Source organism: Gobius niger (genome assembly GCF_951799975.1).
Source record: "Gobius niger genome assembly, chromosome: 5".
NCBI lineage: Eukaryota > Metazoa > Chordata > Actinopteri > Gobiiformes > Gobiidae > Gobius > Gobius niger.
The window spans coordinates 6,896,228-6,915,421 of NC_136856.1; the positions used below are offsets into that span (position 1 = coordinate 6,896,228).

General features: G+C 40.9%; 1 protein-coding gene across 2 annotated transcripts in view; it reads right to left on the bottom strand.

Annotated features, from left to right (window-relative positions):
• nrg2b (neuregulin 2b) overlaps positions 1-19,194 on the bottom strand; it is a 114,087-nt gene that overhangs the window by 47,020 nt on the left and 47,873 nt on the right. For both annotated transcript variants that reach the window (XM_079556209.1, XM_079556208.1), the window contains exons 2-4: positions 7,273-7,441; positions 5,285-5,403; positions 4,789-4,912 (exon numbers count right to left, since the gene is read on the bottom strand). In XM_079556209.1, the coding sequence (XP_079412335.1) occupies positions 4,789-4,912; positions 5,285-5,403; positions 7,273-7,441 (412 nt within the window). The remainder of the gene's footprint in view (positions 1-4,788; positions 4,913-5,284; positions 5,404-7,272; positions 7,442-19,194) is intronic.

Genomic DNA, 19,194 nt, shown 5'->3' on the forward strand with positions numbered 1-19,194 from the left:
TGCCTGAGCCCTGACGATGGTTTCTTTGTCTCCGCGGCTTCTCTCGTCCCTCCAAACTAACTTCACGGCGGTCTCCCTGTCTGTCACAGAAGGTTAAAGGCCTTGTGTTCTATCTTAAGGCTTTAGACAGAACACAAGGCAGCGCGATGTAAACGAGGAAATGAATGTCAGAGGTGCTCCTCTCAGAGTCACCTCCTCTTGTGACGCCCTCACACAAGCGGTGAAAGCGCAAAGCACACAGCTCCGTCACTTGGACATCGGATCTAAATTCACCTGAAGCCTTAGCCCCCCCCCACACACACAAGATCTGGCCCTATTTGTTTCACATCTGTATCATGTATTTAAGCTGAAACAACCAAGTAGCTTCCATTAATGCTGTCCATACACTGCAAAAAGTAATTTACTAGATTAGTTTAGATGTCTCAATTTGAGCATAATAATCAAATGTTTTGTTGTTTTGACCAGTTAAGATGTAGTTGGGCATTTGTCCTAGATTATTTCACTTGTTCTGAGAGGTTTCTGACTCATTTCAATTCATTTCGCCTTTATTTCAAGTAAGTTTCTTTGCCAATGGGGTAAGAAAAATGGTCTTGTCCCATTGGCAGTTTTACTTTCAAGCGAGATTTACCATAGAACCAGTCTGAAATGCCATCAAACTAGCAAAATAATCTTGGTCAGATCAGGAAAAAGTGTCTAAATGAGTGAAAACCCCTCAAAACAACATATATTTCCTCAATTCAAGTCTTTTAAGCCAATGCTTGATATTTACTTTTTGTAGTGTGGACCCAACAGGCATCAAAACTTCGAGCCTGACTGGTCGATCAATATATTTGGGAGCTGGACAGTGTTTAACTCACAGTGGGAGAAATAGTTTGTAGTTAATCCAGCGAGCGCTTATTAAGAAAGCAGCAAGCATGTTGTAGTCAGCTCAGGACACCGCTGTTTGTACGCAAGATTCCACACTACAAAAAGTAAATATCAAGCATTGTCTTAAATGACTTGAATTGAGGAAATGTATCTTGTTTTCACTCATTTAGACACTTTTCCTGATCGGACCAAGTTTACTTTGCTTGTTTGAGGACATTTCAGACCAGTTCTAGGGTAAATCTCGCTTGAAATAAGAAAGTAAAATTGCCAATGAGACAAGACCAATTTTCTTACCCCATTGGCAAAGAAAATGACCTGAAATAAGGACGAAATGTATCGAAACGAGTCAGAAACATCTCAGAACAAGTGAAATAATCTAGGACAAACGCCCAAGAACCTCTTAACTAGTCAAAACAACAAAAATGTGGATTATTATGCTCAAATTGAGATGTTTATACTGATCTAGTTAAATACTTTTTGCAGTGCAGCTTCCAGCTTTGTCTCTAAAGATATATATTTTATCTGCGCAGCTCAGAAGTGTCTTTCAAAAAGGCACAATGACAGCAGAAACATGGGCCTTTGATTAGAGCTTGTTCTGCTGCTGCCCATGACGTTATTAGCGTTGTTAACTTATCTTTATCACGTACAGTATCGCATCTGTTTCCAATTCTCTTCATTTCTTCTGTGAATTTTTTACATAACATTTATATCGACGAAAGAGTTAATGCAAACCCACGGCACCGACACAAGGCACTTTGCAAAGTCAAAACGACATGGATGGTGTCTCATTCATCACGCTCAAGCTGATAATACATAACGGCCACATGACTCCTGTGACCAACATGACGTCAGGGATTCGGAAAGTCCTATGGCTGCGTTTGAGAAGGTGAAATCTGCAGCATTTACATCAACACAAAGTCTCTAATGCCGTAATGTGCATATTCACCCAGGAATCCACTTTCTGCTCGTCAGCAAACTCGCAACAAATCCCATCTATCCTTCAGCAATGACCGGAAGCTACTGCGCTCACTTAAAAGAGACGAGCAGCTCAAGCGAACAGAAAGAGGGACGTACCTGGATCAGATTATTAAAGATTCATCAAAACACTAAACCAAAAGTAAAGTAAACCTGAAATCAAATGACTTTTACAATTTCAAACTAGTATCGTCTTCAATGATAATCTTGTTGAAAGTGTAATTTGGTCTTTGTCGAGATTTAGTTCAACAATTCTTTTTAGTTTTTGACAAAATAGTCATCTAATCTGCAATGAAAAGCAATTGTAGCCAGGAAGCAGGAAATGGAAAGAAGCCGTTCAATAAACACACTGCAAAAAGTAATTCACTAGATTAGTTTAGATGTCTCAATTTGAGCATAATAATCAAATGTTTTGTTGCTTTGACCAGTTAAGATGTAGTTGGGCATTTGACCTAGATTATTTCAGTTGTTCTGAGATGTTTCTGACTCGTTTCAATTCATTTCGCCTTTATTTCAAGTAAGTTTCTTTGCCAATGGGGTAAGAAATATGGTCTTGTCCCTTTGGCAGTTTTACTTTCTTATTTCAAGCGAGATTTACCATAGAACCAGTCTGAAATGCCATCAAACTAGCAAAATAATCTTGGTTAGATCAGGAAAAAGGGTTTTTGTAGTGCATACCTGGCACTCATCGTTTCAAAAAGAAAAAACCCTTAATTTCAGAGCCAGAAACGCTCAAACACGAACTGTTGCCTTCTTCAGGATGTGAACCAGACACTGCCACTCTCCTCAAAAGGTAATGCGGCTATGGGTCCATCCGAAACCTCAAATACGCAGCTTCTAAGTCCTGAACCCGAACCTTTCAAGGGGTCAATTGTTAGAACTCTATGCAGTTAGTGAACTAGAGCTTCAGCAGCATTTGCCCAATTCGACCGTCCTCACCCAGGGCAGGAAACACAGGGGAAGTGACATCACCAACAGCTGTTTCAGAAAAATCTACATTACCCATTTAGTATTGGACTACACAAACATTCCTACAGCTGGCCAAGGACTTCAGTGACTCAAACATGAACCTCAACAACGATATGAAGCCACACAGAAAACAGACAATGATAAAAAGCTGTTTTACCTTCGACTCCTACAGCTTCATCACAGAAATACAAAAATAACTCTGATCAAATATTCCACCAAAATCCTGTCCTTTGGTTTATCCTCAGAGAAAGATGCCACAAGAGATGCTCCTTTGCAATGTATGCAAATTAGCCATGTAGCTTTAAAGGTCCTATATCCTGCAAAATCGACTTTTTGGAGCTTTTAGCCATGTTGTTATGCTATTTCCTTATCAAAAACACCAGTGGTTTGTGGCTTCATTCATGCAGCTCTCAGTAATCCTCCTGAATCCTGCTCTCTGAGGCTCCGCCCTCTCCTGGTGAACGACTGACCTGTGCTCGACGTCTGTAATGTAATGTCTTAATTCTATGCTTACGGACGGATTTTAATTTGCAAAACAGCTTTTTAATTATTTCTGTTGTAAGAGAGAAACAAAGAGAAAAAAAAAAGTGAAGGGAAAAAATAAATAAATAGAAAAGGATGTGCCCGAGGTGCTTCCAGGTCAGCTGAGGCCAAAACAAACACATTGCGTCTGAACAGATCAGTCATGTTTGCGCTGCAGCTGAAGATGGAGCTCGTTATAACCTACTCTGGACACACCTGTTCTTTATTCTTACCTAACGATAATGTCACGGACGGAGAAAAAGAAGCGCGTTTGGCTACGAGGAGTTTATTCAACCTTTTTCAAGAAGAGGCCACTCTCTCAGAAGCTGTTTTTTTTCTCCAGGATTCAGCGACTATCACCAAAATATTGTTTTTCTGTGACTGTCTCTGATGGATGTTTGGTGAACCTTTGCCTGAACCAAAGTGGATTAACTTTTATAACCAACGCGAGTCCCATAATGTAAAGCGATGGACCAGAGCGGTGAGTCAGTCCAAACGCGGGTTAGCTCGTGTGTTAGCATATTAGCATGTGTGTTAGCCATTTATGAAGCTGTGTTGCAGATGTCAACTCCGTATAACTGCATCGTGAAGTATCTTCACTTATTGCTGTTTATTTATATTACGGTAAAGTATGTGCGGAGAGAGGGGGCGGAGTTAACTGAATCGAAGCGTTGTGTCTTCCGGGTTTGAAAAATACCTCCAGAAAACACTTATATTTATCACAAAAATGAGTGCTCCATAATGGTAGAGGTACAATATATCATATAAATGCCTATACTTAACTTTGGAATGGTTAAAATAGCAGATACAGATCCTTTAAGCTTCCTCTAAATGAAAGCAAAAGCACAAACTGCCTTCATTTAGGCCGTTTACTGATGCGGCTCTTTAACACACTGACTGAGCTGTGGTGACGACAACATGAGTCCCACATCGAGGGTGGGGGCGAGGGGGCTTGGGGGGATTGACGGCGCGGTGGCTTATGGGATGGCACATAGCCCCTAATTGCCGGTTAGTTAGCACCAGAGGTCCCTATGCTAAAGTGGCTATGATAGTTTGCATTGAGGCTCCTTTCTTAACTCCTTCTTCCCTGACAGCCCAGTTCGGAGGCTTCTTATCATGGCGGACGCTGACGCACATCCAGTTTGGCGTTAGACCTCTTTTCAGTTGGGGCCTAAGTGTGTAGCCACGATCCACAGCTGCCCTGGGACAGAAATGTGGCTGCTAATGAGCACCATCAGCCCCTACGACCACCACCAACCACATTTGTAACCTTCATTTTTTTCATCAGAAGAGTCAAATACTACTTTTGAAATAAACCAAAACCAAAGCAGAGGTCGAGAACAGAGCGTAAACATTATCGTAAACATTATCGTAGACATTATCAGAAACATTATCGTAGACATTATCGTAGACACTATCGTAGACACTATCGTAGACGTGCCGGGTTTGTCTTACTTGCAGGAGAGCTGGTTGATGCCGTGGATGATGTAACAGTCTCCTCCATTCACACAGAAGGCCTTCTCCGTCTCGTTACAGGGACGAGCGTAACTCACCCCGGGAGGCGGGCTGGTGGTGCTCACTGAGAGAGAAAACAGAGAAAACAGAGGAAAAATCACTCTGTTGTCCTTTTAGTTTACACACAAAGCCACACACAGTAAAGGCTGTCAACTAAATAAATACTGGATTAAAACAAAATGAGTCCAAATTGTTGTCTTGCTGTTGTGGCACAATACAATGGCAAACCCGGGATTTTTTTCAGCAAGATGAGCAAACAACTGACTTTGCCGCTCAGGACAAAATAGGTGAATAATGTGACAATAATAATGTTAAGAAATGTACGCTTAACAAGCCTCTAAGAGTTACTTTGTTGTCAATATTCTTCGACTGAACTCAGATGTGCTGCAAGCGTAATGTGATGCACTGTTCCTCTAAAGCAGAGTTCAGGACTCACGTAAGTGCACGCTGATGAAGCTGGTGGCGTTCTCTTGTCCCAGGGAGTTCTCTGCGATGCAGGTGTAGTTCCCCGAGTCGTTCACACGCACTTGGCTGATCTGCAGCTTGGAATTTTTTCTGTAGAGACACAGAACAAAATACACAGTGGGTCAGGGACAGGCGGCTCAAACACTTATTACAGGTTCTTTATCATTGAAGTCAGACTTGTGGAGAACAAAACAATGGATTATCCTTGTTCAACTGTTTGAAATAATGTACATATTAGAACAAGGATTAATTTCAAACTCCGTCCGTACCTACAAACCCTTAAAAAACTGTGCCCGCTCCAACATCAAGGATTTACTCCAACCAAACTGTCCAACTCGGACTCTGCGATCTAAAGATGCAGTTGCTAAAAGCAGCACTGGAGGAAGGGCTTCTCCAGTCACGCTCCTTCAGTTTGTTCAGAATCAGCACTGGTTTTATTGCCATTGTTAGTGATTCACAAACTAGGAATTTTCTTTGGTTCAATCGTGCAACATAAACATATGACATAAAACTAAATAATGAACAATAGAAACTTAAACTATACGGACAACTATAAAAACTATAAGGGCTCTTCTGTTGTTGTCGGTGGCACAGCGGTTAGCGCTCGTGCTTCCAAGCTCGAAGGTCCAGGTTCGATTCCCACCAGGACGGGGCCTTTCTGTGTGGAGTTTGCATGTTCTCCTCGTGTCTGCATAGGTTTCCTCCGGGTACTCCGGTTTCCCCTACCACTAAAAACATGTACAATAGCTCAGGGTGAATGAGAATGTGTTTGAGAGAACGTGTGGGGTACGACGGAGGGAAACTAGCCTCAGGCTACAGTCCGGTGTGGTGTATTTACATGCATGAGATTTAAAGTAAGGCTCTGCAGCAGTGAGAGCTTTTATAGTTTCTTACACCATTAAGTGTAATGCACGTATGTTCATTAACATGCACTGTCCCGACAAAATAAACCAATAAATAAAATAAATAAATAAATCTTTAAATGTAGAAGGAAGACTTTCCTATTTGACACCGTTTGTAGTTGCTACTTTTTTTTTTAGGCCCGAAGGTGTATTAAATAAGTTTCATTTATTTAAAATTAAATTCCATTTCCTCTTTTATAAATTCAATTCAAGTTTATTTGTAAAGCACATTTAAAAACAATTACATTTGACCAAAGTGTTTCACAACAACAATTATAAAATCATTTATATAAATGTTTTATGATTGTTATACTATTGGCACTATTATGTTTCACATTCTCACTGACGACTTTCTATGTTGCTCAGAACCTTGTGTTGCTATACATACAGTATATATATATATATATATATATATATATATATATATATATATATATATCAATATTGACTGATTGACGTCTGAGTGAGGACTTGCTTCAGGAGGTGAAGAGTCAAATGAGGCTTAAAAACAACAGCAGCTGCTTTCCGATTAGATGTATCTTAGTGCAGCCAAATTGAGTGCTGAAATGATCAAAATGAAGTGAATGAATGAGAAGCACTACCTGCAAAGTGGACCACTCTAATGTGCAGGATTACTGAACACGAGGTTTTTGATGAGGAAACAGCATAACATGGTTTTAAAGATACAATACTTGGTCAAAAGAACATGTGAAACATCATAAAGACTATTGAAACTGCTGCATCTTTTGTTTGTGAACAAAGTACATGCAGTAAATGTCAATGTCGCCGTTACATGTAAGTTTCTCATGCGTGACTAATGTGTGTAAAGTGCTAAATGGATTTAAAGCATCAAGAGGATGATTCGACCTTTGTGTCACTGTGGGAGCGGCTGAACTGGGACACGAACAATTAAAGCCAGTGGGGCTTATGGGTGACACTGTTAGCGTGCATTAATATTTCAAACTGCAGGAGGTTTGTTATTCGTATGTAGCACAATAAAAGGTTTGGTTTAGTTAGTTTTAGGCCACACACACGTCTGGAGTGGCGCCGGACTCACTTGTTGTTGTTGGTCTTGATCTTGAGGTCTCGTCCCTTCTGCAGCTCGTGCCCGTCCTTGTACCATTTGAAGACCGGGCTGGGGCTGCCGTCCGCCTCGCACTTCAGGTACAGCCGCTCGCCCACCGCCAAGGACTGTCCGCGCATGGGCCGCAACCGAGGGGGCGTCGCTGCGGGAACACGGGGCAGAGGGCAAAGGTCAGTCTCAATCACAGCTTTCACACAGTTTATTTGACATGAGGTTCTCAGCATTATGGGCCACCAGGTTTTTACAGACCAGCACCCAGTCAAAAAGAAACTGTTCCTACGACTCCTTCACATATCTAGCACTGCTTTGATGAGATCACACCTGCGGCTCTGGTGGTAGAGCGGGTCGTCTCAAGACTAACCGTTTGAATCCAAAATCTCAGACTGTGGTTGTGTCCATGTGTGAATGCATTGAGTGAGTGAGTGGCGGCGCAGAATCACAGCCTTGATTCCATCATTCTACCCCAGGGCAGCTGTGGTTACAAAAGTACACTGCAAAAAGTGGATTCCAAGCAAGTAAAAAATGTCTTACTTTAAGAAATAAGTTCTTATTTTTTCCCTAAAAAGTAATGTTTTGCCGAGCAAAGTTTTCTTGAGAAAAAAAAAATGTTTTAGGAAATAAAATCTAGCCATTTCTTGTTCAGATAAATTTGCTAAAAACATGCTAATTTTTCTTGTAACAAGAAAGAAAAACTTTTTGAATCTTCAGTTTTAGAAAAAGAATATTTTTACTTATTTCAAGAAAAACTAAGATCAACAACTCTTAATGTAAGAACTGATTCTCACAGAGAGATAATACATTCCATTCTTTAAAGTGGGCGGCTCGGTGGCACAGCGGTTAGAGCCTCAGCTTCACAGATCAAAGGTCCTGGGTTCGATTCCCACCAGGACGGGGCCTTTCTGTGTGGAGCATGTTCTCCCCGTGTCTGCCACTAAAAACATGTACAATAGGTGATTCTAACCATCAGCCTGGCTTCACATCATTGAGACGGGGCCGAGGGCAATATTTTCCTTAAATATTAGTATTTATTAAGAACATTTTGCTCAAAAATGTGTTTAATTTAGAACATTTTGCTTAAATCAAACAACATTTAAGTAAAATACCCACAATTTTTCACTAAATAAGAATGTTTTCCTTAAATTACTCCATTTTCTGAGGACATTTTGCTTAATTCTAGCGATTTATTTAAATTTAAATTTAGTGTTTCTTTCTTGTTTTATGATGAGAAAAATATTCTAGAAATAAGAATTCTTAGCAAGAAAAAAATGCTGACCCCATTGGCACAGTTTTTTCCTTAAAACAAGACAACATTTCTTATTTTAAGATTTTTTTCCTTGTTTTTAGTCGGGCACTTTTTGCAGTGTAGTTAGTAGATTCCAAATGAATCAAAAAGGTTAAGTTTATTGTTATTGTAGCACTTTCTGAAACACTGAGGCACCAAGAGCCCCCCACACCTGCAGCACGGTGGAGGCGTCACAAGAGGAGCTACATGAAACCAAAAGGGACAAACGAAGTGAGGATGTTGTGGAGTGGAGGTAGTAGAGGGAGGAATGAGGAGGTAGAGAAGCTGACCAGTGCAGGACACCACGCTCTGAAAGGAGGCACCGTTTCAGAGGATCAGAGGAGACTGTAGACAGCACTCCAAAAACACGCTGCTCAGGTTGACCCACAGTGGCAGCGCGGCTCAGTCGCAGTGGCTCAGGACTAATACCTGAACACAATGTTGTTGTATGGTTGCACAATGACAAATAAAATACTTACTTGCTTGTCATTACAAGCTTGTAAAGCACAATCCAAGTGTAAACCATTATCACTATTGATCAAAGTTCAGTCCCAGTGAAGTGGAAATTTTATCAAGAAAAGGAAAAAAAAGTCTGAGTTGCTCATGGCCCATTGGTACAGTATGGTCAGAATTGGGATAAACATCACAAAACATTTTCAGTCATTAAAGGCGCTACACCTGATTTTACTTCTAGAAATGGAATGAAAATGATTTGATCCTCCTTTAGTGTATCGTAAACTCAAATGCTTGTAGGGAAAACAGCGAGCACCAAATTATAAAACATTTGTATCAATTTCATGAACTTTCAGGCTGTTTTTGCAGCATTTTTGTGAACGTGAGCCTGAAAAGTGACCCTGCAAGTTTTTAAATTTACCCATAAACTTGTCCCTGAAAAGAATGTGGATGCTTCAAATACATTAGGAAAGTTACGAATGAGTTTGGACCACAACTAACATTTTAATTTAATTAATTAATTAATTATTTTTTTTGGCTCCCCTTTCATTGTTTGCAATCAAAAAAAATCAGGTATAGGGCCTTTAAATATTATGAAATATTGCTCAAAGTGCACTCACAGCTTGTTTCATTAATCCTTGGACTCACTACAAAAAGTAAATATCAAGCTTTGGCTTAAATGACTTGAATTGAGGAAATGTTTCTTGTTTTGAGCGGTTTTCATTCATTTAGACACTTTTCCTGATCGGACCAAGTTTGAGGACATTTCAGACCAGTTCTAGGGTAAATCTCGCTTGAAATAAGAAAGTAAAATTGCCAATGAGATAAGACCACTTTTCTTTCCCCATTGGCAAAGAAAATGACCTGAAATAAGGACGAAATGTATCGAAACGAGTCAGAAACATTTCAGAACAAGTGAAATAATCTAGGACAAATGCCCAAGAACTTCTTAACTCGTCAAAACAACTAAAATTTGGATTATTATGCTCAAATTGAGATGTTTATACTGATCTAGTTAAATACTTTTTGCAGTGATAGACTTTTGCATTTGTTTGTCAAACATTAAGTCTTGTCCCAAGCTTTAAAACTATTTGAGCTCAGGCTGTTTGTCGGGCCATGTGACTGTGTAACAGGATACGTGCGGCTTGAATGATTTCTGCGACGTGATGAACAGTATGTTTTACAAGGCTTCAGAGAGAGACATTAATGCAGTGTAGATCCAAACCTTATTCAAATCGACCCCCAGACCTTGTGTAGCTCCCTGATCAAACCTGCAAACTGTATGTGAGCGAGAGGAGCGAGGCCAGGGTCGAGCGGGTCAGAGTTAATGCGGGGTGTGGAGGCCTGAAGCAAAATCGATGATCTTTGACGAAAGCTAAACGCTGGAGATGGCGCTGGAGTCGGATTTCCCATCACTGCTTTACAGCCGACCGGGAGAGTGACCCAGTTCACCGACGGTTACATAAGTCAGACTCACCGTGAGAGTCAGGCTCATTAATATTTCATTCAGAAGCATTTGTAATCACGACGAACAATGAAGACACACGGTGTAACTTTAAATAAAAGGAAGATTGCTAATGGTAGATGCTCAAATGGGAACACCTTAAAACAAATATATTCAACAGGGCTAATGTAAATGTAATGAATGCATTAGTCTGATGTTTCTCAAATTGTGGTTCACACACAGATGTTTACCCCTCCCTATAAAGCCAGACTGTCTAATATCCACTACCACTTATAAATAGAATAAAAGGTGCATTGCAGGTGATATCCCGGCATTCTAAAGGCCTATAATATTATATAGAGGTAAAATTATTTTGTTTTTGAGGAAATTTTTGATCTTGTAGAGAGAGATCATGGAGCCAGTGACAAGGATCATTTTTGTAATTCATAAATGTCCTCTTTTTTTTTAGACTCGACTTGTGAAAGTGTATTGCTGTTAAAAGGAATAGGCCAATATTTTTACATACTGAGATGTGTTTTTACCTGAGCTTAGACGAGTTCATTTGTACCTGTCTGGTCTTCGCCCGTGCCTTCAGTCACGTAAACACAGCGTTAGCATTTAGCCTCTCCTCTTCTATAGCTCCAAAACAGGTGAAGATAGAAGCTACCAAGCTCTGCCACGTTTTCCCTATTTAAGTGTTAATGTGTAATTACACAAAATTAAACAATGTGGATTTTCTAAGCGGATAAAAGGGGGAACTATATTGTAAGGCGTAATAATACCAGGAGTAGTTCGAAATCCGCGCAGTAATCTTCACTTTACTGTGCGGATGCCAAATTACTCCTGGTGTTATTACGCCTTACAATATAGTCCCCCCTTTTATCCGCTTAGAAAATCCACATTGTTTAATTTTGTGTAATTATACTTTGTAGTGGAACACTTCACGTAACCATATTTAAATAGGGAAAACGTGGAAGAGCTTGGTAGCTTCTATCTTGACCTGTTTTGGAGCTATAGAGGAGAGAGGGAGAGGCTAAATGCTAACGCTGTCTGCGCTGTGTTTACGTGACTGAAGGCACGGGGGAAGATCAGACAGGTCCTAAAGAACTCGTCAAAGCTAAGGTAAGAACATATCTCAGTATGTAAAAACGGTGGCCTATTCCTTTAAATGCAAAATGGTTAGAATGATTCTATGGACACAGACATTTATATGGTTAGTCTGGTGTTATAAGTGATTTGCCTCAGGTGCTCTGTGGAGCGGGTCACACTGTTTTTAATGCAGGCTAGCTGATACCATAGAAATGCACTAGCCTTGCACTAGTCTAGCGCCACGAAACTCTCCAAACATAAGAACTGCATGAATTACCAAAAAAATACCTCCAGGTACCAGCAACCCTCTGGATAACTAGGAAATGAGGCCCCATGTCAAAAATCCTGAAATATCCCTTTAATGTGAACACAAAAGTCTCATTCAGGAAAACGGTTTACTTTAATGCACATTTGTTTTCACTCTATGATGACAATATAAACAAGTTTCTCAAAATAGTAACACAGTCCAACAAGTTTCAAACTATTTCAACCTAATGAAAAAGTGCAACAACACTGTGGATGAACTGGCCACGTCTGACAAGTCTGAGATCTAGTTTTCAAATTCACATTCATCCTGCTACTACTACACAATCCTATACTTCCACTACTACAGCACACAGAGGCATGAACTACATGGATGTGGATCTAAAGCAGTGCGGAGTCTGTATTGTCACTGCTGTAAATTATACACATGCATCTGAATATTTCATGTTCAGTTCAGCTCTGTCCAATCTCAACACAACACGCTCCGCACAGATGCGCACGGAGCTTCACGCGCAAACAACCAGCGGAGGTTTGGGGAAGCGAGATAATGTCAGCTTTCTGATAACACAGATTGCAGCTCATGCCTCAAGTAAGGAGGCAAACATTTGCGGAGGGGCATTATGCTTTTACTGGTATTTGGAAATCATTTCAAACACATCTTGTTCACTGTATTGCATTTTATTAGTTAAAAAATGAAATATTGGTCTAAAACGGCTTATCTATTCCAGATCTCCTGCATGACGTACTCTATGCTCGTCGCCTCATTCCATCAAAACAAACAGATGCCTCTCTGGCTCCCTAGATGTAATGTCCAGTGTGTGGTTTTGTTCGGTGGATGTTTTTGGCTCTTGCTGCTCTGCAAAGGAAGTTTTGAGCTGTATAGATCAGGAGCCTGGGTGGAGGTAAGTGCAGACAGCAATTCATGAGAGAAGCATGAACTGGGTGTAGTAATAACAGTACTTCAAATAGTTGCGGCGAGTGGTAGAGATGACTCAAACGTGAAGGATGGGTCACAGTCATTTTCAGGGAGAAAAAAATCTTTGGAGCCATGCTGTTAAGCTGCGTGGGAGGTGTAAAGTCTCCATTGGAATTAGTTTAAAAAAGTTACTTTTGGAGCCGCCCCTGGCCACCAGGGGGTGGTATTGCAGCAATGACAGCTCCCGCTATGACAGGGGTGTCCAAAGTGCGGCCCTCAGACCAATTTTTGGTGGCCCTCAGGCTGCTTGCTGAATTGGTTCACATAATCAGAGATGGTCCTTTTTATTTAATATATAAAAATAATAATAATTAATAATAATAATAATAATAATTAATGTAATAATTCTACGCAATTCTAACCAAACAACTAGCATTATTGTGAGACAGAGCTGGCATTAAGGTTTTAAGCATAAATAAAGGCATGAGGAACAATTTAAACCTCTGCTACTCGAAGGTTTTGCAGAACTAACCACCGACCCATGGCCCTTTACCCCGTGTACGCTCCAATATGTGGCCCCCCATGAAAAACGTTTGGACACCCCTGCGCTATGAGGACCAAAGAGACCGCCTTCCTCTCCCATTGCTCAAAACACAACTCTCTCTGTTTCTGATGAAGGAACGACATTATTTCATAGGTCACACAATAACACAAGCCTGTACATTCAGGCAACAAGCGATATTATTGAAGACCATTCTCTGCCAGCGTGACGTCGGGCAAAATCAGGCCAGGGAGCCAAATCTGGCCCTCCAGTTTAGAACCTCTGGCCCCAAGATGATTCTGAGAAATCCAATATTTCGACCTGTTTAAGTATAGTAGAAAAAAAAATCAGTAAGTCGTTACAAATGTCTTGGTATAACACACTAAAAGGTCATATTATGATCAACTGAAATCCACTCTTTCAATAAATATACTACTAAATACTGCTACTACTACTATACAACCTAATTCTACCAAATCCTCTGTGACGACGTCTGAGGCGCATGATGCCACTCCCCATTTGCAGCACATCGTTCTCACACAGAAATACTCCTTGTTTAGACACTGGCGCACTCCCCTCCGTCCCAGCGGGGAAGTCACCGTTGGGTCACATTTGATATTTTTACTCCCTCCTTCACTCACCTGCCTGTCTGTTCGTCTGAAAAGCCTCCAAGAACCAACCCCTGGACTAAAAATAGAACTGTTTTCAGATTCTGCGCCGGTAAATCTGGTTTGGAGATGATTTACAGTCACATCACACGAGCCACGTACAGGAGAGCGAGGAGGAGAGGGAGAGCAGGGCGCTGTGAGGCGAGCTTAGCAGTAAGTCAAATTTACTGTTGATTCAATAGGACCATTGCGATATCTGTATGGCAAAGAACAGAGCGTGCAGATATAGTCTGGCTTTCAAAGAGGCAAGACGTGTATGAAATCTTTGTTAAAACGGATCGCGCAATCAGACATTGTCTCAAAACAAATCTCCAAAAATGTGCTTGCACCGATCACTTAATATATTGGTAATACAACTTAAAAAAAATGCATCTGTATTGAAATAACCTCCAGTAGTTAAGATGCTATAAATGTAGTTATACACCGCGCCAGCAGAGGGCAGTTTATTAGCAATGCTGGACTTACAGAATTAGAGAAGGTTTGGTGAAGGGGTCAAGGGAGGAACTTCATGGATTCCTCCAGAGTGTGGGCTGATGCTTTGGGTGAGGGAGACAGACTAAATATGCAGGAATGAAACAAGACACCGCTCCAGATTTTTACCAAAAATAAAAAAACTGGACCTTGGATGACTTGTGGTGGCCTCTGCTCTCCACTGGGCCCCGGGCCGCACAGAGCAGCACAGAGCGGGACAAGAACAGACTGAACAAGCTGGTCAGGAGGGCCAGCTCCGTCCTGGGCTGCCCCCTGGACTCTGTGGAGGAGGTGAGGGACAGGAGGGTGTTAGCCAAGCTCACCTCCATCATGGACAACACCTCCCACCCACTGTACGGGACCGTAGAGGAGCTGAGCAGCTCTTTCAATGGCAGACTGAGACACCCTCAGTGCAAGAAGGAGCAGGGCCTTCATCCCCACTGAGAGACAAACAGGCCCGGTTAGAACCATGGGATGGACAAGCGGAAGAAAATGGATGGATGGAATAACCTGGTCATTCAGGTCAGCTGAAGTTATTCATTGGGTAAATAGTGTTGCTGAACCCTGTTAAATCCAGGTTACAACCATTTTATGTGTATAATGATGAAGAAAAGTTGTTCAACTACTGAAATGTTTGTTCCACGGTTGTCCACAAGGCTGGATTTATGAACGGGCTCACAGGGGCTAAACCCAGGGGCCCAGCAGGTTGAAGGGCCCATGGGCATAAGGAGAAAAATGTATGCTCTGAGTGGGCTGCAAACTAGTTCCCTCCCTCTTTGCAGACTCCCTCACATTTATCAGATGATTTTTTTTACCGGTGTATAAACCAGGTCTTAACCAGGACTAAGCCAGGACTAAACCAGGACTAAACCAGGTCTAAACCAGGACTACACCAGGTCTAAACCAGTTCTAAACAAGGTCTGAGCCATTTTCATTGAGTTCACACTTGGAAAAAATATGTACCTATTGGTCTGTTAAAATGCATGAAAATCCACCAAAATCCAAAATAAAAAAGATCTCTGTGGGAGGACCTCCAGACCCTCTTTTAAATGTGTCCCGCCACTAGTCTGGAAGTAGCAAAGTTTCTTCCGCGAGGGCCTTGGAGCTCAAATTGGGGTCATTATATCTAACTGTTTCTTTCCATAAATTTGTCAGTTTTTTATTCATTTATCTTTTCATTGTAGAGAGAGAGAAATCTGACAGACAGACATACAGTACATGTACAGGTGCTGTTAAGGCGCTATATAAATAAATATTGATTGATTATAGGAGGCCCTGAAAAAACTTTAGCCCAGGGGCCCATTTTACTTAAATCCGGCACTGGTTGTGTTCACAAGTCACCATCTCTCATTAACCTCTTAACTCCCGCCTAAACAGATAAGATCTTTTTCCTCACGTCATCAGATTTTTTTTCCATAATTTTTTTGTTGGGTATTCAACTCATTTTTGTAACTTTTTAGCAATTTTTTTGTGTCATTTTTTTTGTCACATTTTGGTCATTTTTTGTCACATTTTGGTCATTTTTTCATCAAATTTTTATCAAATTTTTGTCATTTTTTTTTTTACATTTTTTGTCATTTTTTTGTCACATTTTTGTCATTTTTTGTCACATTTTGTCATTTTTTTTGTCACATTTTTGTCATTTTTCATCCAATTTTTATCACATTTTTGTCACATTTTTTGTCACATTTTTTTGTCACATTTTTGTCATTTGTTCGTCAATTTCTTGTCAATTTCTTGTGACATTTTGCCACTTATTCATCAATTTTCCGTCACTTTTTTGTCACATTTCCATCATTGTTTTCGTCTCACTTCTGTCACTATTTTCACAGCTTTTTTCCAGAAGCTTTTGGACTGGGGTAAAGCCAAACGGGAGAAAATGTGCTCGGTTCCGGTGGGAGTTCAGGGGTTAAGGCCTGTCGTAGTAAATGTCTAAATCGATTTTTCCTTTAAAGTTTTTGAATGTGTGCATTTAAAAGACAAGCTCTAAATGTCAACTTCCTGACTGACGACAACTTACACAAAATCTTACACAATACTCTGAAATGAACTGCGTTTTAACCCTGCGTTCGGATAGCTTGAGATTAGGCAATAAAAGACATTTGACTCCAACGCCAAAAACAAGCGGATTCTGGCATTTGCTGCGGTTTACATCTTGAGCCTGGCCTCCTGTAAGCGAACACGCTCGTTCCGGCCGTATGTAGCGAGGATGTTGTGAATAAATCGGTGGATTTTTGTCTCTTGTCATAAACACGTTGTTCATGTCGGGGTTTTGCGGCGGGATCGAGGCGGCTTTGATCACAGGTCGGACTGATAAAAGAAGTGAGCGTTTTTAGCCCGAACACATCAGGCTGATCCAGGTAACAGAGCCAAGACGTTTCCTCATTCAGTTTAAACAGCAGCTAAACTTCCACAGAGACGACTGACAGATGAAAGAGCCGGTCTGAGAATAACAATGTGGCGCAGGAACGGGAGGGGGGAAAGTAAGGTGTAATTATAAGAGTATCTACCACGGCGCTGCACGTTTTACCATTTATACGATACCTCAAAAGGACCGGCGACTGTCTAAGTGCCCGGCATGTTCATACGGCCCTTTAGGTTCTTTGAAATAAACTAAAATGCACCATAAGGAAAACAAAACAAAGCACAACAATCGTTATACAAAGCATCACCAGCATCACTCTGCTGATTCACAAGAAAAGGATTCAGACACTTCTAGCATTGAGACACATTTTAAGGCACAATAAAGCAAAATGAGAAAATAAAGCAAAATTAACTGTACACAACACTAAAGGTCGGCAATATATTGTCTCTAAGATAATATCGAAATTGTTGTTTAGAAGATTTACAAATTTACAATATCGAGCATCTCGTAAAAACTTAGGTATTAAAGAGGGGGAATTATGCTTTTTTCAGTCACATAGCTCCAGTCTATATCACACTACAATGATGACCTTCTGTTGGTCTGTAAATGCAGTAAATTAGAATAACTGCCTTGTATACAATGTCTCTCTCAAAATGGCTGTAGTGAATGTCTTGAAATAGGCCTCTGTCTCTTTAAGAACCTCTGAGCCTTTCCGACACGCCCCCTCCACACGCTGTCTGTGGCATCAGTGGGGAGGGGGTTCTGCTGAGGAGCAGTGGTTGGTTACTCGGCTGGTGACGAAAGCTCGGAGGCGTCTCCAGGAGGTGGGGGCGTTCCTAGGAGGACTCAGGCAAACCTATCCCTAAAATGGCCGCCATCAGAGTTTTTACAGATTACTCACAAATATGTGAATGTGCCAAGGCAACACTTCAGGCATGTTTTTAATGAGGGAGTGACACAATAACATGATGTAAAGCTTGAAAAAGTCAATTTTGCAAAATACCCCCTTTTAAGTGTTTTCCCCCCCCCCCATGCATTTCATAGTTTATTCAAGATAATCCTTTTGAACCACAAAGTAATCTAAACAGTGATTCTCGACTGCTTTGGTGTCGGGACCCACCATCACCACAGAATGGCAAGCCACGACTCCAAACAGAATTTAATTTCTTATGCCTAATGTAAAATACTGTGTTGTCCTAACAGAATATTGTTCATTAAAGGGACTATACAGAATTTAAAAAGGCTAAAACTAATTATTTTCCTCCCCCTACATGCTCCATGTCCTAATGTGTAGAATGAGCCCAGACATATTCACCACAACTGCCTCTAAAATCCTGCACTGTCACTCAAATACGTGTGGATTCTGGTCTAGCTGTACTAAGTAACGTGTTTACCTTAAAGCCACACCACGTAGTTTTTTACCCAATAAATAAAATAGAAATACAAGCATTTATTTTACGATAGATCTTTTCAACGTTGAAAAATACCTCATGAATGCAGAAATAAACATGTGCTTTTGCTGTGAGCGTCTCACCTCTCCTAAGACATGACTGTAACTTTACTGGGAGTGGGTGCGTCTCCAGCTCGTCAACTTGGAGAAGTGACTAAAGTCAGCAGAATTTGAGATTTAAATAGGTTAGGTCCTCAACCAAATCCATTCTTTGATTCCCCACGGCAGTAATGTCTCGAGCTGGTCAATAGGAGCATGTTTTTTACTGATGGCAACAGTATAGTCAGTATATATAACAGTATATATATACAGTATATAAATGTTACGCGGTGTCCCTTTAATAAATCCTTTTCGCAGTCCCTGTGGGGGTAATACAAGCGTTTATGGGATGATTGGAGGGTCTTTCATCTCCCCCTGGTGTCTCTGGCCAGAAAACCATGTTTGCAACTTGACTGCCACCGGACCGGAGTCACCAATACACACTAAAGGAATCACGAGGAAGAAGCTAACAGGCTAACGGGCAAAGCTAACTCCGGGCTAGCGTCACTTTAAACAGTATTTACAGCCAAGTTTGAGTGAAAAAATTATTTCCATTGTATAATTGGATGCACTACTGTGCATCCAATTATACAATCTGTCCCTTCGCCTTTTCAGTCAGCGTAGTATTTACTCTCCAAGACTTGCTACGGCACCTGCAGTTGTGTTTATGGCCTCTAGGGGCAAGAGTTACTTAGTGCTGCTTCAATATAGAGACTGCAGTTACGCATATGACCTGAGGTGGCAGTAGTGAGTATAAAAATGACCAACTTGCATCTAATCTCTTTAAGCATTTAAAAAGCCCAAAACGCTGAAATCATGATAACCTTGATTCTAACAGACTCATAATGTGTCTGTAGTTTTTCAATAGATTGAAAGAAATGTTTCCTGGGAAAGGCCGGGACCCACTGAATCG